General features: G+C 37.0%; 2 protein-coding genes across 2 annotated transcripts; one reads left to right on the top strand and one right to left on the bottom strand.

The window, feature by feature from the left end:
• Nucleotides 1–88: 88 nt before the first annotated feature.
• On the top strand, nucleotides 89–18,471 carry LOC125775782 (congested-like trachea protein). The gene is made up of 3 exons (XM_049446476.1): nucleotides 89–265; nucleotides 985–1,173; nucleotides 18,301–18,471. The coding sequence occupies exons 1-2, from the start codon at nucleotides 160–162 to the stop codon at nucleotides 1,170–1,172; spliced, it is 294 nt and encodes a 97-aa protein (XP_049302433.1). The 5' UTR covers nucleotides 89–159; the 3' UTR covers nucleotide 1,173; nucleotides 18,301–18,471.
• On the bottom strand, nucleotides 1,785–18,978 carry LOC105233962 (meiosis regulator and mRNA stability factor 1). Its single transcript, XM_049446467.1, has 11 exons — nucleotides 18,478–18,978; nucleotides 15,542–15,579; nucleotides 12,868–13,984; nucleotides 12,672–12,803; nucleotides 8,207–9,745; nucleotides 7,887–8,147; nucleotides 7,677–7,830; nucleotides 5,732–5,839; nucleotides 4,716–5,671; nucleotides 2,476–2,547; nucleotides 1,785–2,387 (listed from the first exon to the last, which is right to left on the bottom strand). Exons 2-11 carry the CDS (start codon nucleotides 15,559–15,561, stop codon nucleotides 2,253–2,255), a joined length of 4,494 nt encoding a protein of 1,497 aa, XP_049302424.1. The 5' UTR covers nucleotides 15,562–15,579; nucleotides 18,478–18,978; the 3' UTR covers nucleotides 1,785–2,252.
• Nucleotides 18,979–22,248: the final 3,270 nt, after the last annotated feature.

Below are 22,248 nucleotides of genomic sequence, written 5' to 3'. Positions count from 1 at the left end.
TTGAAAATTTAGACTTGTTTTCTTTAGACTGTTTTTAATATTTATATATTTAAGACTACAAAAAATATTTATTGATTTCTTCCAGACCTGCCCTCAAATGCCGTCTATTTTGCCACATATGAAGCATTTCAAGATTTGATCAAGCAAAAATTTCCAAATATGCAAATGGAGGTGTTATCGGCGATATTTTCGGGTGGTATGTCTGGTATTGCCTACTGGGTTGTCGGTATGCCGCCCGATGTGCTCAAGAGTCGTTTGCAGACAGGTGCGCTACAAGATATTTATTTTTTTTTTATCAATGTTCTATTTGGTAATGTCTATATAGTACGGACGTAAGAGAATGCCACTTCGCTTACGCGGTTATAGCCGAGTTTACAACAGCGCACCAGTCGGACCATATGACCATAGGGATGGGTTTAGTTGAGTCGATTTCATGGGACATGTAAAGGTAGTTATAGTCATGCGGGGAGTCTTTGCACTGTTGATATAGGTTTGGTATGTCGTGATCGGCTCTGGATAGATAGAAGCTTAAACTGCAACAGTATCCAGAATCGAATCGCAAGGGTAACTCTGGATACGCGAGACAACTCGATCTCTTCTTCTGCTCTGGTATTTTTTAGTTGCCTTCTGATTTTCAGATATATCAACACTTGTTCAGTTTAAGATGATATTGCTTAGTTAGAGATACTATAAATCTGGAGTTCGTCATCGTAGACCAAACTTTCATCGCTCATTCAAGGGAGCTCCACCGACAGAAGTTGTCTGAGTAAAGTTAGTTCTAAAGGAAAAATCTGTACTGCGGAAGAGTGTCTAAGTACTCGTATTAGTCTCAAAATTAGTTGATTTTTTCCAAGCCTTGGACATTTATTTCTTATAGGTTTATTAAACTGGGAAGTATCACGACTTATACTACAAAAATATCTATGTACTTTTTGTTCTGTCGAAACATTCAATTGCATATTTCTCGAACTTTTTTCTATACAGCTCCACCAGATAAATATAAGCATGGTATACGAAGTGTCTTTGTCGAACTAATGCGCACTGACGGTCCATTTGCCCTGTACCGCGGTGTAATACCGGTAATGTTGCGCGCTTTTCCAGCGAACGCAGCTTGTTTCTTCGGCATTGAACTGGCGAACACTTTTTTCAAATTAGTGGCACCTAATTTTTAAGGTAAGTACTCGAAATAAGCTTTCCTCTTAACTTGAAATAGATTTTATGATAAAAAAAACAAGAGAATTAAAGGATAAAAGGGGTACGAAACTGTATGAAATTGCAGCTCTTGAATCTCTTAAGATTACTCTTCGTAAATTTTGCTGTAAATTTTGCCAGAAATGGCTTGTTTATTTTTTGTTCGAAAATCGTCTTCTTGGAACTTTTCAAGAGCTCATAGAACTAGGCGATGTCGCTTTGGAAGATCGAGCGGCTTCAGCTCTTGCACAAGCTGTATTTTGTACGATTTCAATTTCAGATCTCGAAGTAAAATGCGCCAAGTTATACCATACGTCAGTCCGAGTTGTTGCGAACGGCGCCGAATCGACTCTCCACGGTCTTCGTGTACACTCTCAGCTACGGCTGCTCTATTTTCTTCACTGCGTACTGGACGTGGTCTATTCGGTCGAATATTATTCAATAATGATTGATGGGTCTCAAGGTGGGTGATGAAAAAAGTGCCTCTACTTGGATCACCCGTTATTACTAAATCCATGTATTGGAAAAATATTGGACTTCTTTTTACTAGACCTTATGCTTTCTAGATATTTTCTTTTATACCAAACCACCAGTTTACAATCATTCGATTTTATTTATTTAAATCACTTACAAAATATATTTTAGGACACATTTGTTGTTGCATTACTACAATAAATACAATATTTAAAATTGATATTTAAATATTTTGGCTTAATTAAAAAAAAATCGTAATAATAATCAGAGTTACAACGAATTGAATGTGGTTAAAATATTTAAGTTTTCTTCTCTCTTGAACCCTACCAAACATTTGTGAGGTATTACAATAACAATATTTCGCAATCGCTTGTTACACATACGAACAATTCAATTCAATGTCGTGGTAACATTACAATTTTTGATTATTAAAAATTACTAATAATTAAATAAAAGACTTAATATAAATATTTTTGTTTTTGTTTTTCTTTTGCTCTAAGGACGTACACAATTTAAAGACCATTCTTCCACTCTAATGAGTAACAACTGGGTAGATGATTTGTATGTAATTAATTTGCGCCGCTATTTTAAGCGATTTTTCTATCATGATTTTCGAAATTGAATACTTTTTGTTTCATATTCTCGGCTTTTGAAAGCGTATAAGGTGATAATACCATCGGTAATACATTGAATGACTTCAATTCCGGTAATCTTATGTTGAGCTGCAAAAAAGTTTTGGAAATTTTTTATGTTTTTTTTATTTTCTATAGAATTTTGGAATAATCCAACAGGAAAAATGTGTTTACTTACCAAAGCTGTCTGTCCTGCCTCACTGTCGGCAGTGTTGTGTGACCAAATTGGGTCGATCCAGAAAGGCATATTCTAAAAAAAAATACCAAAAAATAGAGTATTTGAAAAGCTTCTCAGCTCTTTGTATATATTTTCTAAAATCGTAAGAATTTTAAGAAATTATGCCTTTTAGAAGTCCACGAGACAAGACTAGACCCACTCAGCTTTGTTAAAGAACTCTACCTCTGACAGTTTCTTATGTAGGATCAGCTAACTCGTAGGTTAAACTGGTAGGCCAATAAGCCACGCATAGACCAGTTGTGGTCATTTGCGATATTAGTTGGAGTTCAGTTTATGATGACTGCGCTTGACACGAACTTTAACAGACTCTGCGGCCTCACTATCACTACCTCCTCCAATGTATCACACCATGAGGACCCCAGATGCTTACAGCGTAGTCTTGCCAATGCGGAACAAGTGCACAGAAGATGCTCAATTGTTCCCCTGATGCCCTGCTCTAAATATTTCCTGCAGTCTTCTCGATCTATCCATTCTGCGGGGTATATACTTATATAGGGTAGTATTCTGATCATGTTCCTAAAGTCTCTTCTATGGAGTGCCAATAGGAATTTTGTGTACTTTCGATCTACCGTTTTGAACATTACTTTTGCAATCTTGCACCCAGGTAGCTCGTTTCATCGTGTTTTTATTTTCTTTACTATGCTTCTGTCGATATCGTTGCTTAGACAATGCATGGGTTTCCCAATTTGTAGCACGTTTTCGGTTGTTGGCCGTACATCATTCTTGGCAATCTCGTCCACTATTTCATTGCTTTCGATGCCTTTGTGGCCTGGCACACAGTAGAAGTGAAGTTTCTTACTTCAGGCAACACTTTCAACTGCTGTCTTGCTTCTCAAAACACTTGTCTGATATGAAATACGAGGTTACTGCCTTGATTGCTGAATTGTAGGATCAGAAATGGTTGGACACTTTTAAGAATTATTGCTGCTGAGGGCAGCTCTCCCTTTTTTAAGCCTCTAAAGTAGTAGCTTCGAAAAGGAACCGCAACTGTATGCAGAGCAATTCGCTATGCTCGTCGGCAGAGAGTTCTTCATCATTTTTAGACACATTTCGAATTGTTTAGACCCACTAAACTATGTTACGAGGTTTGACAATTAAGTAATGAGACTGATTTTATTGCCGTGCTCGTGGTAAACATGTGACCTTGAAATTCCCTGTGACTTTTTTTGTTTCCTAAAACAAAATCGGTGGTCAAAGGAACCCATTTTGAGTCGATTATGGACATCCAGGCGACCGTGACAAGGGGTACTCGCGGACATCCCAGTCGAAGCGTTCCAGAAATGTTACGAAGCTTGGAAAACGCGCTGGAATCACTGTATAGCTGCCCAAGGTGACTACTTTGGACGGGATGGCAGAGTTGTAGAATAATTTTCAAATATACGGTTTTTATGGAATTAGTCTCATTACTTAATTGTCATACCTCGTATAAAGTGGAGATTTTTATGAAGTTTTTCCTAATGTTGTTGTCTCCTTCATGCAAAAATCTTCAGGGGTGTGACTTCAGAGAAAGAAATCTTACTGTTACCGAGTACTTAGTCATCCCCCTCGGACAAGTTTCGAATAGCTTAGGCTCACTAAACTATGTCATGTCATGTCAATTCCTTTTGATAGAATATCGTATCTAACGGTTGTTTTAGGTAGAATCAGAAAGGGTCGGAGATTTTTATGAAGTTGTGTCTGATGTTGATTGAGTACTTAGCCGTGCACTTCAGCAGAGAGCCTTTAATAAGTTTTTGGCAAGTTTCGATTAGGTTGGACCCTCTCAATTATGTTATAAGGGGTTAAAAAGTGGTATTAGAGTCATTTTCTATTTTTAGAATACAACGTCTGGCTGTCTAGGTAGAATCAGAAAGGGTGAGAGATTTTTAGGAAGTTTTCTGTTGTTACTGAGAGAGGGAACTGCTTCCTCTATGAATCTGACTTCGGAAAAAGAAACTCAAATGTTTGCAGAGCAATGTTCTAAACCTCATGAGTAACGAGATTACAACTAGGTTGTCAACGTATATTACCATTTTCAACCTTTAAGGACTAAACAAAATACGAATACAGCACGGCCAGTACTATTGTTTCTTAGACCATCTAGGATAATTCAATTTTACGGGTTCCCTGGATTTGCACTAGATGATTGGATAATCCAAAATCCTCACACTTATTATAAAAGTAAAATATCAATTACTCACATTGGACGGCGGTGTATCTGGCTTTGGTGGCTCGAACATCGGATACATATGCAAATTAGTCTGATCGATGTAAGACACCGAATCCTGTTTGATTTTAGGCTGAACTGCTGCCATCGATTGTTCCATAACAGTTTGGAAATTTTGCTGTTGTTGTAGTTGCTGATGATGCTGCCGATTGCCATTCATAGCGTCGCTTTCCGCTGTGGACATTATAAGCGACGGCAGACCCGACACATTCTCACTCATCATTGCCTGCTGTTGGTAGGACATCGAGGCGGCTGCCGCCGAAGCTATAGCGGCGGCATGTCGACGATCCCAAAGTTTTGTAGTGCCGCTCATTTGTGCCTGAGACGAAGTTGTAGTGGCCGCCTGCATGGGCAATTGCGTCTGGCTCACATTCAAATCGGATAAAGACAAATTCGACGAATTCAACGCACTATTTAGCGCGCCGAAGGATAAGTTATCATTACTGTGCGCCGAAATCGAACCAGATGTATTCAGACTTGAGTTGTGTGAGGCGACCGAATAGATCGAGGTATTGCCATTGTAGCTCATATGCGTACCGACCGCCGACAAATTTTTGGACTCATAACCAATATTTTGCATTTGTTGTTGAGCTTGTAACACTTGTTGTTGCTGTTGTTGTGATTGTGTGTGCTGTTGCAGCGGTTGTGATTTCGGTTTTGTTGCGGTGCTACGTTGTGTTTTCGACGCTGGCTGAAAGATGGCGCTGCTCGGCACTTTACCTTTGTAATTTGGTGCCGTCTGGTAATTATTATTCTCGTTGGCGTTCGAGAGCGCACGCGTTTTTGTCGGCGGCCCTTGTAGACTATAGCTGCGACTGTTGTTATTCTCGCTGAGCGGTAGACGTGAGGAGCGTGGCGCTTTTTGTTTGCTCGCCTGCGACTTACCTGAGCCGAAAAGACCGGAGCGATTCAGGGATGAGCTTGAATTCACTGTAAAAGAAAATAGAATAAAATTTAATTATTTATAATAATTTTCATGCTAGAACTCACGCTCGCAATTCGGTTGCAATGAGATTTCGCTGCGTTCTTGTGTCAGTCCCATATTGATCACAAAGATGTCGTTAAATGCAGATATAATCGAGAAAAGATTCGGAAAGCCTGTAAAAAGAAGATGAAATTATGGAGATTACCTTTAAAATATTTACGTCTACAATAAATAAGGTGCTGAGACCACCAAATTTGTGTTAGACTTGTATTTTCCATAGGTCAGGGACGTTTCGTCGAAATAATATAGAAATCAAAGCCCAAATCTAAGCGTCGCAAAAGATTGCATGCCAAACTTGTAAGAGGATCGTGATTGCCACTTCCGAAAGACTCTAAAAACTATAGGTTAACATTCTGCCTAGGCTGGGGATACATTGCCCAGATGATGAAGTAATCAAAGTCTCAATCTAAGTTCTACAGAAATTGTTTACCATGTAGCTGCGGTACTTGGATCTATGCTTAAACGATGTCTTTGCGTTGGGCAAAGTTGGGTTGAGTTACATGCCAGATTAGTGAGACGATCGTGGGTTCCACTTCCTATACATTTTCAAACTGTACGTAAATTTCAAACTGTACGTAAATCTTATAGAAAATCCCAATCTAAGCTCAGTTAATGGAGTTGGAGTTATGCTTATATAAACGAGACTCGATAAAACAACGATCGGACTTGAGTGCTTCGTTATCGACATATGCGTGAGATCTCTGCCCTTATCCTGTCGACCCATGGCTAGAAAGCTCCCGCAACCTTACCCTTATTATCGTAATCACTTGGTACAATCATAACGCGCTCAACTATCATATCAATATTGTATTAAAATCATCATATAATCAGTAGGACTCCGGTCTGCTATCCGGATTACTACAGGATGCCTCTTGATGTCTCCTATCGAACACCTGCATAGTGCTCCCAGTTAAGGAACATAATGAACTTCTCTCCAGGCAGTTCCAGCTGGCATGCTCTCGCAGTTAGCTGCTTTGAGCGGAACCGCCTCTTAGGAGCATCAAGAGGTCATTCCTGAACTACGTCGACGACATCAGCCAATATGTCGACCAGACTTCGGATGCACTAAATTCCGACAAACACTAACCGCCATTTACAGTGGAGCCATTAACACCTTCCCCGACTCCCTTCGACTGAATGGCGTACTCGGAGTCAAACCACCACCCATTGTAAACGAAGAGCTCGAATGGCCACGAAAGACGGAAGTGACCCGTTCTGAATACTGTAGCAGGTTAAACTCCTACTCATACAGAATAGACCCCGACATATCCAATATTTGTTCTGCGTGCAATGAGTCTCCGCTGACACTGGCCTCTCCTTGCATGCCGCATCAACCCCACTCATCTGCCACCCTTCTACCTTTAGTCCGACCCCGTGGAAACAGCACGTTTGTTGAGCATTCCTTTGGATGACGTCGACGACAACTTAGCTAATCCTTACCATCCTAACGAGGAATAAGTACCCGCTAAAACAACAACAACATGAAAGGACATAAAAGGGATGCGATGAAGCCGAATGCTGGTAGAAATCCTCAGACAAAACTGCCCATTGTTTATTAGAAGGAGAAGTAACACCTTGGTTCTGGTACTTAAAACCAAACTGTCTGTTATTTATTGCATAGAGAAGAAACACCTTGGTTCTGGTAGAAATTTTGTTTAATTTTCAGTAAAGTTATTTATTTTTAGGAGCTGCTAATACTTCTTTCGAAGATTTAAATCTTTAGTTCAAGTCTATAACAGAGTTTTCCATAGAGGAGGTTAGTTACAGAAGCTAAAATCGCATCGAAGTTCTCAATTTATTTGAATAGGAAATCAATTGACCTCTGGGAGACTTGCCGACGTCGAGTTTATTTAGAACTTAAGCAGCTTGATAGAAAAGTCAAGCCAGCAAAATAAACCAAGCTTAGCTGGAGTTCATACATACATTTAACTCTGAAAATTTTGAACTTACCGAACTCGAATGTGGTCGTAATATTGCAGTGCAAAGAACTCTTGATCTCGATTAACAAAACAGTAGTTCTTTTCTCCACCACGCGTATAATGCTTAGTAGGAATTTCAGAAACGATGTGCTGCGCACGTAATCTACGTCCTCCTCCTTAAAGATCTGCCAAAGAACGAGGTTTGTTTATATTTTCGACAAAGCTGTGCAGCTCCACCTACCTCGATTAGATGTTTCATCGCCCTAACCGTACTCTCATTCAATTTCTCTTCATATTTCTTATTGAACTCCTCTATCAAAGTGCTCAGCGCCATATTTTTGCATTGATTTTCTTTTGTATCACTTGAACTCGATTCATTGAGGCTCGCATGCAAATTCGACTCGTGTACCAAGATCAGCTTACAAGCGCGGTAACATTGACTACGGAATGCAGTGTCCTCACGATGACATATGATCCATAAAACTTTCTCCTTCTCAATCAACTAAAATGTATGACAAAGTTGAATTAAATGGACTTGTTTGAGGTTCTCTTTATACTCACCTCTATGTAAGGCATCAACTCGACACCTTCGGAGATGCTGCTCACACCTAAAGTTTGCGGTTGAATTTGATAGCCATATTTCTTTTTATGCAACTGCAACATTTCTTCTAACTTCATGCAAGTCTGTGCGTTGCCCGTTACATTGTGTACGAGCTCCTCACACTGTTCGGCAAAGACGCGACGTGCCACTTTCGCCGTTAAGTATATCTTTTTATCCTCATCATTTGTTTGCTCCATTTCGACAACACCCTGTATGGCCTCCATAAGATCCGCTAACTTGAGAAAACCATAGTCGCTCAGGCGGCACTGATAGGCGAAGTGATAGTGATAGGAGCGTACGAATTTCTGAAAAAGTATAGTGTATTGTGGTGCATTGCGAAAGAGTTCGACCATTTCGCCAGCAAATAATATGGTCTTCTCCAGTTCGGTATTGGTTTGTTTACGTTTCGGCATCGAGATGAGCATATCATCACAGTTTTGTACACGTGACATCACCACAACATTCGAATTGGCCAGACCATCTAAGATATCGCGTATATCACACACACCATAATCGGTCACATCAAAACTGCGATTCTGAGTTTGTGCGAAGATCGTCGGTAACTGTGAGAGCAGCACGGATTTGTTGCCATGTGCGCGCAGTATACGCAGTAGATCGGAGGTGAAGCGTCGTAATTGCGTGCGATGTGTTAAGGTGATCTGTCGGTTCTCGCCATCGCCGATGATCTGCACGACAGAGGCCAGCGCTTCGAACAGTTCAATCAGCTTGGTGTAACCATAGTCAGCGACGCGACACTGTTTGCCGAAGTGATTATGATAGGCTGGTATAAAACGGTTAAATTTCATTGTAGACTTTGGTGACATCTTCACCAACTCGATAACCTCACGCGAGATTTGATATAAGGGATCGCTGGCGCTACACGCAGACTTGGCATACAAACTGCGTTCCATTGATGACGTGGCGCTGGTGGCGCCAATGCTTGCATTAAGTGGTGCCGCATAACTGGCGTAACTCTCCTTGTCCACCTCCAGCCAACCGAGTATTTTGATGCCAAAATTATTGACCTGTATCTGTATGCCCTGCACACAACATACCAAGTGTTCCAAATTGACACCGTTATCGTTGGGTGTGATATCGGTATTCATTTGTCCGGTAATGCAATGTACCAGCGATGCAACCGGTATGTCACCAGGATGATTTTTCAGTAGTGGATAGATAATCCTTTGTATTTCCGATATTGTCATCCAGACATTCGGTAATGGTTCGATATCTTGCTCAGCCCAGCCTTTATGCTGTTCGCGTTTGAAGTGCACCGTACAATAGGGTACACTATGTTGTAGTCCTTCCATTAGTGGTGAGTTCTCCAGCGAATTTATGACACTAGTTTGTAGACTTATAAATTTCTCTTCACTATTATCGACACTGATCGTGCAGATGTCGGGCATTTTGTAGAGATCCAATACGCTGATTGACGTCTTGAAACGCGCTTGAAAAAGTTCACGGAACTTGTACATCGGTAGCGTGTAATAGGGCACGTCCTGCGTGTAAAAAAAAATTATACAATATTTATAGTAAAAAAATATAATTGAGATAATAATTTATAATTTGATGTTGAAACGCTCTTTATATGTTGAAGAATCAGAATAACTTGAAACTAAACTTTTCTTTCGAAAACAAGCAAATTCGAATTAAGGTAAATATGTATAATGGAAAAGCTTTAAAGCAGCCTAATGTTACTTCAGATTAAAAAACATTATTCGATATGCTATGCACCTTCTTATAGAGTTGAAGGCATCGCAAAGGATTTTCACTTTATCCAAAACAATAAACCCAAGATATGTACTTTATATCAGAGCTAAAGCCAATTTCTGCAGAGAACTTAGGACAATAGAAATGGTCATCCAAAAATATAACTGTGTTCAGAGTTCCTCAAGTTCGAAAATCAAAAACATTAACAATCTCGAAAAGATGATCGCAGTTTGTGTCGACTCTGATAAAGTTCGCTTGGGAAAACGAGATAATTTCCAAGTTTGGTTAAGTTAGAAGGCAAATCCCTATAGAAGTAACTCTTATTTCTTGATAAAGTGCCTTGAACCTATCACTAATCTATTTAGGTTATTTCTTTCTATTTCCGCTATTACACTTGGATGTTTGCTCTGAAAAGGGCAGTACATTCGAGAAAAGATTATTATATCTCATCTTCTTCCAAGAAGCTTATGCAACTGGCATAATACATTTTCTTTACATAATGTTCAGGTGTCAATAAGACAAAGAACCGCTCGAAGTAATGAAAATATTGCTGCCGTTTAGGCAATTGCTGCTGAAGACTGCAATTCGTCGATTCCAAGACGTTCTCAAGAATTGGGACCGTCTCAAACCGCAATCTGACGGATTTTGAGAAAGGATTTGGAATTGTATTCGTATAAAATTGTTCTCACTCAAGAACTGAAGCCATTAGACCAGCTGAAAAGTCGTGAATTTGCTGATTTTACCTTGGAACAACTTGAAAACGACAACGGTTTTTTGTTTTTTAGGAAAATCCCCTTCTCTGATGAGGCTCACTTTCATCGGGTGCGGTAAATAAACAAAAGTTTTGATTCTAGTGCGAAGAAAATCCACAAATTATTCATTAACAACCATTACATTCACCTAAATTGACAGTTGGGTGTGGTTTCTGGTATGGTAAAATCATCGGTCCGTACTTCTTTCGAAATGAAGCTGATGGCACCTATACTGCTAGAATGTATAGCGATATACAAGTAGATCGATGATAGCTAACTTTTTATGGCCGCAATTGAGAGAAGTTGGTCTTGATAACATCTGATTCCAACAAAACGGGTGTAAGTGCCTCACAGCACGTTCTACAACGTGATTATTGCGATAAAAGTTTGATGATTCGAATATTTCAAGAAATTGTGACATTGAGTGGCCTCCAAGAAGTTGTAATTTAACAGCATTAGGCTACTTCTTGTCAGGTTATTTGAAGGCAATAAACTACTCTCTTCCAGCTTTAGATGTCAATATTGAATATGCTATTCATGACATACGACTTGATTTAGAATTAGAGAAAATAACCGCAAAAGATAGACATATTCATTTCCTTCTCTATAGTTCGGAGTCGAAGGGTGTACTTTTTAGCAAAGATTGGTTCTGCGAACGATTGCTGAAACTTTCTTTCTAATGAGTACTGCTTTTCTTTCAATCTGTATCATTCCGAATCGAAGGTGGTTCGTTATTGCCCAAAGGTGGTTTTATGGATGATTTTCGAAACTTTTCACTATCGATTTTAATGAAGGTTAGTGAGATGTTTTCATTACACCAGTATATTATACGCTTACATAAGTCCAGATGCTCAACCCAATTTTCGACGGTTTCAAGCTTAAATGAGCCAATACTGCTGCAATTTCACGTTTGATATTCGTACGAAGTTCATCAACGTTCGTTGGCTTGATGGCATAGACCATGGACTTGTCGCAGCCACACAGAAAGTAGTCTAACGGTGTCAAATCGCACGACCGAAGTGGCCATATGACTGGACCATTTTGTGAGATAACTCGTTCACCAAACTTGGTTTTCAATAAATCGATTGTGACATCCGCGTGCGGCTTGTGGCGCCGTCCTGTTAGAGCCACATATTGTCAAAGTCTATATCATCCAATTTGGACCCAAAATATTCGGTTATCATTGAGACGTAGCGATTCACAGTAACGTGCCGGTCTTGATCTTCACGGAAGAAGTGCGGCCCATTGACGTCGCCGGCCCATAAACGTAGCGAACCGTATTTTTTGCGGGATGCAAGGGTGACTCATGGAGTACGTGTGGATTGCAGCCAAAAATGAGCCCCAATTCACGAACACACGAGGATTCTGGTGGTCAAGCGGCTTTAGTTCTTGCGTCAATTTGATCTTGTAAGGATGTAGGTCAAGATCTTTTCGCAAAATTCGCCACAACGACATCACAGGGATGCCCAATGCTTGAGAACGACGTGTGAGAGTCTCATTTAGGTCTTCCTCAATTGATTCGCTAGCGGCAGCAATATTCTCAACACTACGGGCACTTCTTTGTCCCACTGGCACGGGGACATTTTGTATTGAGCTCGTGGATTAAAATTTTTCCATTAGACGCTCAATTCTTGATCTGACAGGACAATTATGACAACCATAAATTGGACGTAGCGCTCTTAAAGCTGAATCCACTGACTCCGAATTTCGATAATAAATTTTAGTAATTTCGACTCGTTAGATCGTATGTCTTTCCATGATGAAAGAAAATTCAAAGGAGCGGGAAAAAATATGGCGTCGTTTGCTGCCCCTACCGATCTACTTTTGTAGCGTCCCTTATTGGGTTATCGCAGCCATTTGTATGGAGTTTAATTTTTAAGTTTTGCCTCTAATACTTTTTAAGTTTTAGAATAAATTTCGATGAAAAAACAGATAATACGGACACAGCATAAAATAGACTTACCTTAAGAAGACCAGCTACTTGACAACGCAGTGTGTTGATCTCCGTCTGTGACGAGTCACGCGTGTACGAGACTAGCATGCGTTTATGACCAATTTTCTTGCGATGTAAATTCGAAACGACTTGCTTAGCAAACTGTAAGTAAATAGCGCATTCAATCTACAAACTAACAACTCGACTTATATAACAAGTTACATACAAACATATCGGGTACAGTGACTTTGGCATAGGAATTGCCTTCGAAGACCAACGACAAAACGGGTGTTATCGGTTTCAATTGTCCCATTAGGAAATTGCGTAAACTCGCTTCCTCCATTGTATAATCCAGATTGGTGATTTGTAGTGTTATGGATTGGCTAGTGCTGCCATAGCATACATCAAAACTTCTACTTGCTGCCGTTACATTAGCACTGCCCTCGTTGGACGCAACGACCATTCCATCCGTCGTGCCACCAACAGCAGCACTGACACAACGTCGTACTGGATTACAAGTCACACTTGCACCACCATTTGCTAATGTGACAGCGGCACGTCTATTACTATCGGTTATTATGTTATTGTTCTTATCCGTGACGCTCTCTTTTGGTCCATTTGTTGTGGCGCCTACACTTAGCGCCGATGTCACCGCTGTGTTTGCAAGTTGGGGTGCGCCAAGTAAATTAGAGTAGCTCCGATAAATATTTGATAGTTGCTGATACGAGGCATACATTTGCTGTGTGACCGTATTTATGGCTGTGGTGAGCGGTAGCGTACTTAAAGGTCTGGGCATATGCGGTGGCAGCGTCAGTGCGCTATTCGGTGGATATGGTGTTGTGCCGGTGGTATTTGTAGTGCGACTGTAAGGCATGTAACGGTTACGATTAAAACTGTACGACATACCGGCGGCTGCACAGCTATAGTTGGGTCCAACACCGATCGAACCGTTCAGCGTTAAGGCGCTGGTCGGTATGTTGTAAGCACCACTTTCCGTTAACGCATTCGGCTGTGACATCAGACTGCTATTGTAGAGTAATTGCTGTTGTTGTTGATTTTGGTTGGTTTGGTTATTCGGTCCGCCGAAGTATTGCAAGTTTGGTCCAATAAGTCGGCTTTGTGCGTTGACGGTGTCGAAAGCGTTCGACACAGCAACAGCTGAGCCGGCAGTTATGCTATTGGTGTTGGGGGCTGTGGTGCCATAGTAGGTGGTTAACTCGGCAGCCTTTGTATTTAGACCGGGCTGCAGTAGTGATTGATTGAGTTGATTTAGTTGTTGTTGTTGCTGCTGTTGTAGCACGGTGTTGTAGTTGGAGTAGGTCGCATCGTCGGCTTGAAAGATACTGCATGTAATAATAGAAAAAAGAAAAAGTATTAAAGGTTGCATTTTAAACGTATAGGAGGTTCCAAAAGTATGAATGCTTGTGAGCTTTCATGAAAGCTCTGTCTTGTTACAACTTTTTCTGGCATGTTAATGGTAAAGGTATTGATTTTGCGGGTGAATGCAAAGGCTGTTTCAACGAGACAATGCACCGTCAGAAATCATGAAAACGATGCCAAAAAACTATAAATCAAGCTTCGAGTTACTTCCACTTGCACCGTATTCTGCAGATCTGGACCCCAGCGACTATTCCTGTTCCCTGGTCTCGAAAGAATGCCCGCTGGGAAGAAATGTCCTTCGAATGAAAAGGTAAACGCCGAAACTGAGGCGTATTTTGAAAAGAAAAATTATTAGGACAGAAGAATGAGAGAGCAAAAAATAAAGAGAACAGAAATTTCCGAATACTCAGGATTCTACTTTTTTATTATTTGGTAACAAGACTATGACTTTTTTAAATTTATTGAAAAATTTATTGCTCCAATGATTTATCAAAGGGAGGGGCATAAGTGCACCCGGGCCGAGTGGTGATTGTACATAGTTAATTTGTGGAGATACAAATCTGTAAAAAAGTTCTTTTAGAACACCGGAGCCTACTGAGTACTTCGGACCCGGAAGAAATTGTCGGCATTTCTCGCGAGTCCGTTTGAATGATTTTGTTTGATATTTTGGGTATGAAAAACACTCGACTCGTCCTGATGAAGCTCGTTTTTTTCAATTTCGTATTCCGAAGCTCATTGTTTTTTTTTATATTAATGGTATGGTGCATCGGGAATTTGTTCCGAAGGAATAGACAGTCAATAAGGAGTTCTATTTGGCCGTATTAAGGCGTTTGAGTGAGAACATTCGTCAAATACGTCGGGAATTGTGTAAGAACAATTCATGGATTTTACACGATGATAATGCACCATCGCATCGAGCTACGTTGTGACTGAATTTAAAGCTAAAAACGCATTGACTATCATCGATCAAACACCGTGTTCACCAGATTTGGCTCTGCGTGAGTTTTTCTTGTACCTCAAAAGGAAATTGTCTCTCTGTGGAACCCGTTTTCAGTCGATTCGGTGAAGGAGCTGAGTGCTCATGAAAAGTCTTGCGAGGACTGGAAAATTCGTCGGTTATTTCTTTTAAGGCGACAAAATAAATATTGATGAACGATTAAATACTTTGCGTTTTATTTACAATTTTTGTGACAATTTAGTTCAGGAACCACTGGATTTCGCTAATAAAAATGGTTATTAAAAATATTATTAGGATTAATGAAAGTAAATTAACAATTCAGAGAGGTTAAAAATGAGTTAAAATTGGTTATTTCTATTTGTGTCATTGACTTGAAAAAACTGTCGGAGGTAACCTTCATTATATGTCCAAACTAACTTCAAAAAAAAAATAAATAAATAAATAAAAATTAACTAGTCTCATCTTTTTAAATATATTTTTTTACATATTTTTATATTTATGTTTGTTTTATTACTATATTTCTAATAAATAGCATGACTTTTGCAAATCGCGCAACACTTACCCATAAAATTTGTCACTCATTTTGTAAATCTCTTATTTCTGAAATTAAAAAACAAAAGGAAAAAATATGAGTGCACTTGTTTTGACGCAAGAATTGAGAGCAAAGAACAAATTTTAATATAAACACAAGTACATACATACATATTTATATTCGACTTTTTTGGATTATACTCTTAATTTGTATTCATTTCATAAAACGCATGGTGACCTAATTCTAACCTAATATAATATAATCTTCAAAATGACCTATTTCGCTTGTTAATTTATTAGATTAAAAACACCAAAAAAAACTTGGAATTTACAAATTTTCTAGTTTAATGTCAAAGTAATCATTATTAGATGAATTTTAATAGACATATAAAATATACATATATATAAATTTGTATGTCAAAAAAGTGTGTTTTTGGTAAAAAAAAGTATGCCAAGTGTATACAGTAGATTTTAAAAATTAAAATTTGCTTGTGAACATTTTTCCATTGAATTTTTTATTAAAAAAAATAATAATAAATAATTGAAATAATTGTTAATGTGTTTTTGTGTTATTAATTTGTTACTAAATTTTTGCTAAAAATATTTTTCTTACAAGGAAATCAATTAATTAAAAATATACTAATCTTCTAACAATTTAATGCTTAAAATTTCAATATTTTAAAGTATAAAATCCGAAAAAATTATAATTGAAAGCTTCTAAATTTTTTTAATAAATCAAATTTATGGATTTAACTAAAAAAAAAATATTTTAGAAATTTTCTGAAAATTCACTAAAAAAAATTATTTATTATTTACAGAAAATACGACATAATTCTAACATTGTTAGTAAAATTATAAAAAATATATACTACCACGAACAAAAAATAGTAAGACTTCGTTCGCAATTTTAAAATTCTTAATTTGTTCTTCAAAATCTATGTATGTCGTCCCCGTCGAAACAGTTTTTAACAGATCGTTTGAGTTTGCTGAAGTCAGAAGTCACACGGAGCAAAATCAGGCGAATAAAGTGGTTGCTGTTGGTCGGTTCATCTTTGCCATGAAATTCGGCCGATTGATCGTTGGTTTCCGGAACGTAAGTGGATCCAAGACTCATCGCCGGTGATAAAACGTTTCATAACATCCTGGTTGTCGGAAAGCATTGTTTCACAGACGTTACCGAAACGCTGTTTTTCGAAAAAATTTAGTGATTTAGTGATTTTGAAACCAATAGTGCTTGCTTTCACTTTTATTAAGTCCAAATGATCGTTCAAAATGGTTTTTACTGATCATTCCTATATTTGAACGATGCCAGTAAGATCGCTTACTGGTAAACGTCAATAATTTAATGGAATTTCTTTATTGAATAATTTCAGTCATCGTAAAAATCGCCGAATCCACTTTGTGTACTTCAGAAAGACAGGTGTATACTAAACACTAATTTTTATTTTGATGTAAAATTTGACACAGATGTCAGCGACAACCTAGAAAAATTTCAAGGGATGGATTTTTGCGAGTCTTACTATTTTTTGCCCACAGTTGTACATATATTCATAAAAAATTTTAATTAATTGATTAAAATTGAATAAATGTGTCGCTGAATTATTTATAAATATTCTACAAACCGGTCGAACAAATATTTTATAACTAAATTTTGAAATTTTATTTTTGGAATTTTCAAAATTAAAAAAAAAAAATAAAATTTCAAAATTTTGAAAAAATTGGAATATTGCAACACATAAATTGTAATGTAATTTTGTGATACTATTTTATTTTTAAAAAATTTTTGTTTTTGGCAAAACAATTATTTCAGTTTAATCGTTGAAGTATTAAACTTTTGAATTTTTTTGAAAATTTAATAAAAAAAAAATTCCTAAAATACAAAATTTGTGTAAAAGTAAAAATCATATATGTATATATTTTTTTTTACAAATAATTTTGAAAAAATCATAAACTTTTAATTATTAATTAATTATATTTATATAAATTATAATTTATTTTTTTTTTTTTAATATTATAAAATTAATTTAATAATTAAAATTATTTTTCACTTTTACAGAGCGCTTAATTATAAAAAAATTATTCATAAACTACAAGTTCTAACATTTTTAGAAAAAGTATAAAAAAGTACATATTTCTGTACAAATTATTCAAAAAAATTATAGAATATTAATTTTTAACACAGAGTATTATTATTATTTTTTAATTTCCTAACTTTTACCGAAGACAGCAGTTCTTCATATGAAATCAAATTTTTTAATTAAATAATTTCTATATAATGTTTAAATAATTCACAAAAATTTAATGGCAAAAAATTTAAAAATTACTGATTTATGAAAAATATTTATTTTATTATTTGTTTTAATAAATATCATAAGAAAATAAATACGCAAAACTGCGTTTTCCTTTATTTTTTTTTAATTTTGGAAAGTACAATATTTGAAAGAAAAATCTGATTTCAGTTTTAATTTTATTTTATATTTAATTAATTTGTTAAGAAAATTTAAAAAAAAAATATATTTATTTTTAATAAAAAAAATTTTCCCGCCAAAAATTAAATATACAAAATATTTGTAATTAACACTAATCTATTTTCAATATTTGTTTAAATTTTTTTTTTAAATTTTGAATTTGACAAAAAAAAAACAATAAATGAAAGAAAAACTTAAATAATACAATTATTTAGTATAATGCCCCTTATATTTAATTTATTTGATAAGAAAATAATTTATTTTCCATAAAAAATATTTCCCGCCAAATTTTGACTATCAATAATTTATCTACAATTCACAGGTTCAATTCCGTTAGCATAAAAGTGTCACAGAATAATGGCAAGCAAATGGCGAGTGTGAATATCTGCGAAATTTGCGCGACACGAAGCCCCTAACTCTAACTGTTAACTGCAATGTGCATAAACGAAAATATTTTTATGAAATATATAACACATTTTTGCAAAAAATCTTAACGCACCTTAAACGCTTCTAGTTTTCTTTTACAAATTTTGTTATTTTATAAAATGTAGTCCCTTTGGTGGCCTCTCGACGCTTTTTTTATTATTTGTTAAACAGCTGCTTTTGGTTTTAGAGCGTTTGGTCGTTTTTAAAATGTGTATAATTAGATTTAATTGATTGTTGGTAAATTCTAACACTATTTTATTTGGCAATAAAAATTTGATTTTTATTAAATTACGACTTTGGTAATAAATTAATTTTACTTAATTTAATTTTACACAATTTTTTTTATTAAATTTTTTATTTTTATTATTTTTTTAATTATTACTTAAAACACACACAGATTATTAACTATCTTTGCTTGCAAAGAATATATTAAAAATATTGGATACTAATTCAACTAAATTGTTTTTGTTTAATTTTCGCTAATTTTATTTTTTTCTTTTTTTTTGCTCTACATTTAAAACGCTGAGAACTTGACGTTCAACCGGCCAGGTGAGCTGAAGCGAACTAATGCTGGAATGTTTCGAAGAAATACGTATATTATTGAAGCAGGGTTCTCCTTTTTTGTGTTTATGTGTATGGTGAATAAGGAAAACCCCTATAAAAGGATTCGACAAAACGGCATATACAGGTGAGTAAAATGTGTCGTATAACGACAGTATCAATCTATATAAATTTTTTATAATAAATGTTTAATTAATTGCTTTTTACTAACAAACGATTTTTTTATAATTTATTTCTTATTATAAATTTTTATTAAAGACTTTCTAACACATTTTTATAATTGCATGAATTTAAACGACCAACGACCAGCTTAGTAAAAGCCAAGTTCACTGATACCTACATTATTAAGCAAAGCTGTCAAATAGGGTTCTTCAGGGTGTTCAACTCATATTTCTATATATGTATATAAGCTGTAGAAAAGTGCATCAAGTCCAAGAACATTTAAGAGTTTAAATAGCACACGTGCCACTTCTTTGTTCTTTATTGGCTTCGACTCCGCTTACAGGGTTATAGCCGAGTTTTCACTGTTTAGCGCCAATTCTTCTCCACCTGCTCTATCGGCGGGTACTGCGTCGAATAAACTCAGAGCTCTCAGAGGAGTTTTTTCATATATTCGGACGTCATGATCTAGCCAGCGTAGCCGATGTCTCTATTCGCTGAACTATGTCAATGTCGTCGTACAACTCGTACAGCTCATCATTCCATCGACCGTTCGTCGTTGCCAATGCGCAAAGGACCATAAATCTCCCGCAGAACCTTTCTCATCAGATGTTATCATCGTTCATGCTTCTGCACCATATATGTATGTATATAGATCGAACGGCTCAGAGAGGTCCTTCCCTATTCTGATGGAGCGTTTTCGTGCTGTTAAAAGCACCTTTGAAATCGATGAAAAGGTGGTGCGTGTCGATTCTCTTTTCACGGATACAAGATTTGGCGCACGAGGAATATCTGGTCGGTTTTTGATTTTCCAGGACTAAAGCCAATCAGTTGGTTGATGATGGTTATCCACTGTTGGCGCAAATTGTGGGGTCTCTGTTTCGTAGATTGGGCAGAGCACACTTAAATTCCAATCGTTTGTGCATGCTTTCGTCCGACCATATTCTATAAAGAAGCTGATGCATGCTCCTTATCAGTACTTCGCTGGCGTATTTGAAAGCTCGGTTCGCCCCCTGCCGCTTTGTTGTTCTTCAGACGAGTAATTTCTATTCCAACTTCTTCATGGTCGGGCAATAGAATGTTTGCTCCATCATCATCGGTTGTGTAATCGGGTTCACCATCTCCTTGCGTTATGCTTTCATTGCCTTTCAGCAGGCTGAAGATGTGTTCCCTTCATAATTTTACTATGCTCTGGGCATCAGTCACTTGATCACCTTTGGGGGTTGTTTCCGTTTCATTCGTGGTGTTTTTTTACGTAGCAGGTCCTAAACCCAACGCACAACCCTGGGGTAGGATGTTTTGCCTTCTCACTTTAGCTCGCCTCAAACGGATGTTTTTTAACTACCCAGAGGATACTTGGTCTAAGACCGGACATCGGGAGCGTAATAAATACTTTGGATTACATTTTTTAATATACTTTAAATCTAGCATTAGTCTCATAAACAGTGCGCTCAATGTTAATTAAAATAAATATGGTTATCAAGGAGTATCTATCTTCATTAGATATAGCATCAGTACTTCATTATCAAACTCGTTTAGGTGCCTGGTCCTAGCAAGAGGGGGTACTCTTAACCCGCTGACATACTAGGTGTGGAGACGTGTTGGATCTCCGTGGTCACTTTGCGTTCTAGCTCTGCACTTATAAATCACGCGTGCACTTAGTAGGGACTACGACCTACTTCCGTTTAACTTTGAGATCCTTTTGGATTTGACGAAACCATAGGAGGTCTACTGAACTACTTGACTTTAGCAAAGTTAATCTTGTCACAATCATAGGACTTCTGACTAAACATTTTCCAATAGACATTCGTGCTATAAGACTAAAAATACAGTCGGACATAAATTGTTAAAGTTATATGGAAGAGGACGAGGTGCGAATATCCAGACACTTTCTCCTTCATTGTACAGCTTTTGTAGAACTGAGGTTCAAACATCTCGCTACTCATACTTCGGCGAAACAGAAGTTTTAGCAGAAACTGACATTAGCGCTTTAACAAATTTGTGAACGGCTCAAAGTGCTTTGGCGATTTATGAGACTTTATCGGCGTTATAAACTGCTCCAGAGGGATCCCTGTTAGAATCGACCATTTAGCTTAACATAGCTATTAAAAGCCTTAATCTCAATTTTGCCATTTGTATATCATTTTTTAAAAATTCTTCTTTTTGGGGAAAAATGCTGTTGAAGCCAAAGTTTGGATTGATAAAAATTGACTATTGAAAAATAGTTTGCGAACTTTGAACGATGCAGGCAGTGAACGCCCTAAAACATGTGCTTCCGACGAAAACATCAAAAAGGTCCCTTAAATAATATTGGATGCCCGTAAAGTGATGTTGGTTTTCGATTATCACGACCTTCAATGACTGCTTTGTGCCACTCAAATACTTGTGTTCGTGATAAATGAACTCGTTGTTAATTTTTTTCCGGACAAGGACTAGGTCAGGTCAAATTTGATCAGATGGTTTAAGTACTTCCAGAATTTAAGTATATATGTGAGAAGTGCGGCCCATACTTGCCAAAGTAGCGTGCGCCGTCCATGCTTAGCTTTTATGTATGATATGTTGTAATTATGTATATAACATTTATGCGCACGCGAAAAAAGTAATTTTTTCAACTTTCTTTGTTAGCTACATATGCAAATGCATAAATCTTTGTTTGTTTGTTTGTATGTATGTATGTTTTATCAATAATTTGTCGAGTTTGTCGTATTGCGGAGGCAATAAGTAAAAGATGAGCGCTTTAAATAAGGGAATAATAGCTGTCAACCTAGCCTATGCTAGATAACTAGTCAGTCACTCGCGCTCTCTAGACGCGAAGTCAACACTGTGATGTGCATACATAAGCGCCTGCCATACATTATGTGCATATGTATGTATGTATGTATGTATGTATCGACTTATGTAGATCAGCTATGAAGGCAAGTGATATGGTGTTTGAGTAAATGCTGGAACAATTTTAGTTGCTTAAGTGAAATCGGTCAAGGAATTGTGTGTGGCTGAATAAGAGTCTACAACAAGTGTTGGAAGAGCCAGTAGGCGCGGCGCCAAAACAATGTTTTGATGAAAAAAAAAATAAAAAATAAATAATTAAAAAAAATATTAATAAAAAAATAGTAATAAAATAAAA

Source organism: Bactrocera dorsalis, chromosome 1 (assembly GCF_023373825.1).
Source record: "Bactrocera dorsalis isolate Fly_Bdor chromosome 1, ASM2337382v1, whole genome shotgun sequence".
NCBI classification, from domain to species: Eukaryota; Metazoa; Arthropoda; class Insecta; order Diptera; family Tephritidae; genus Bactrocera; species Bactrocera dorsalis.
Note: the sequence above shows the minus strand (reverse complement) of the source record. Positions and strands in the feature narration are given on the sequence as shown.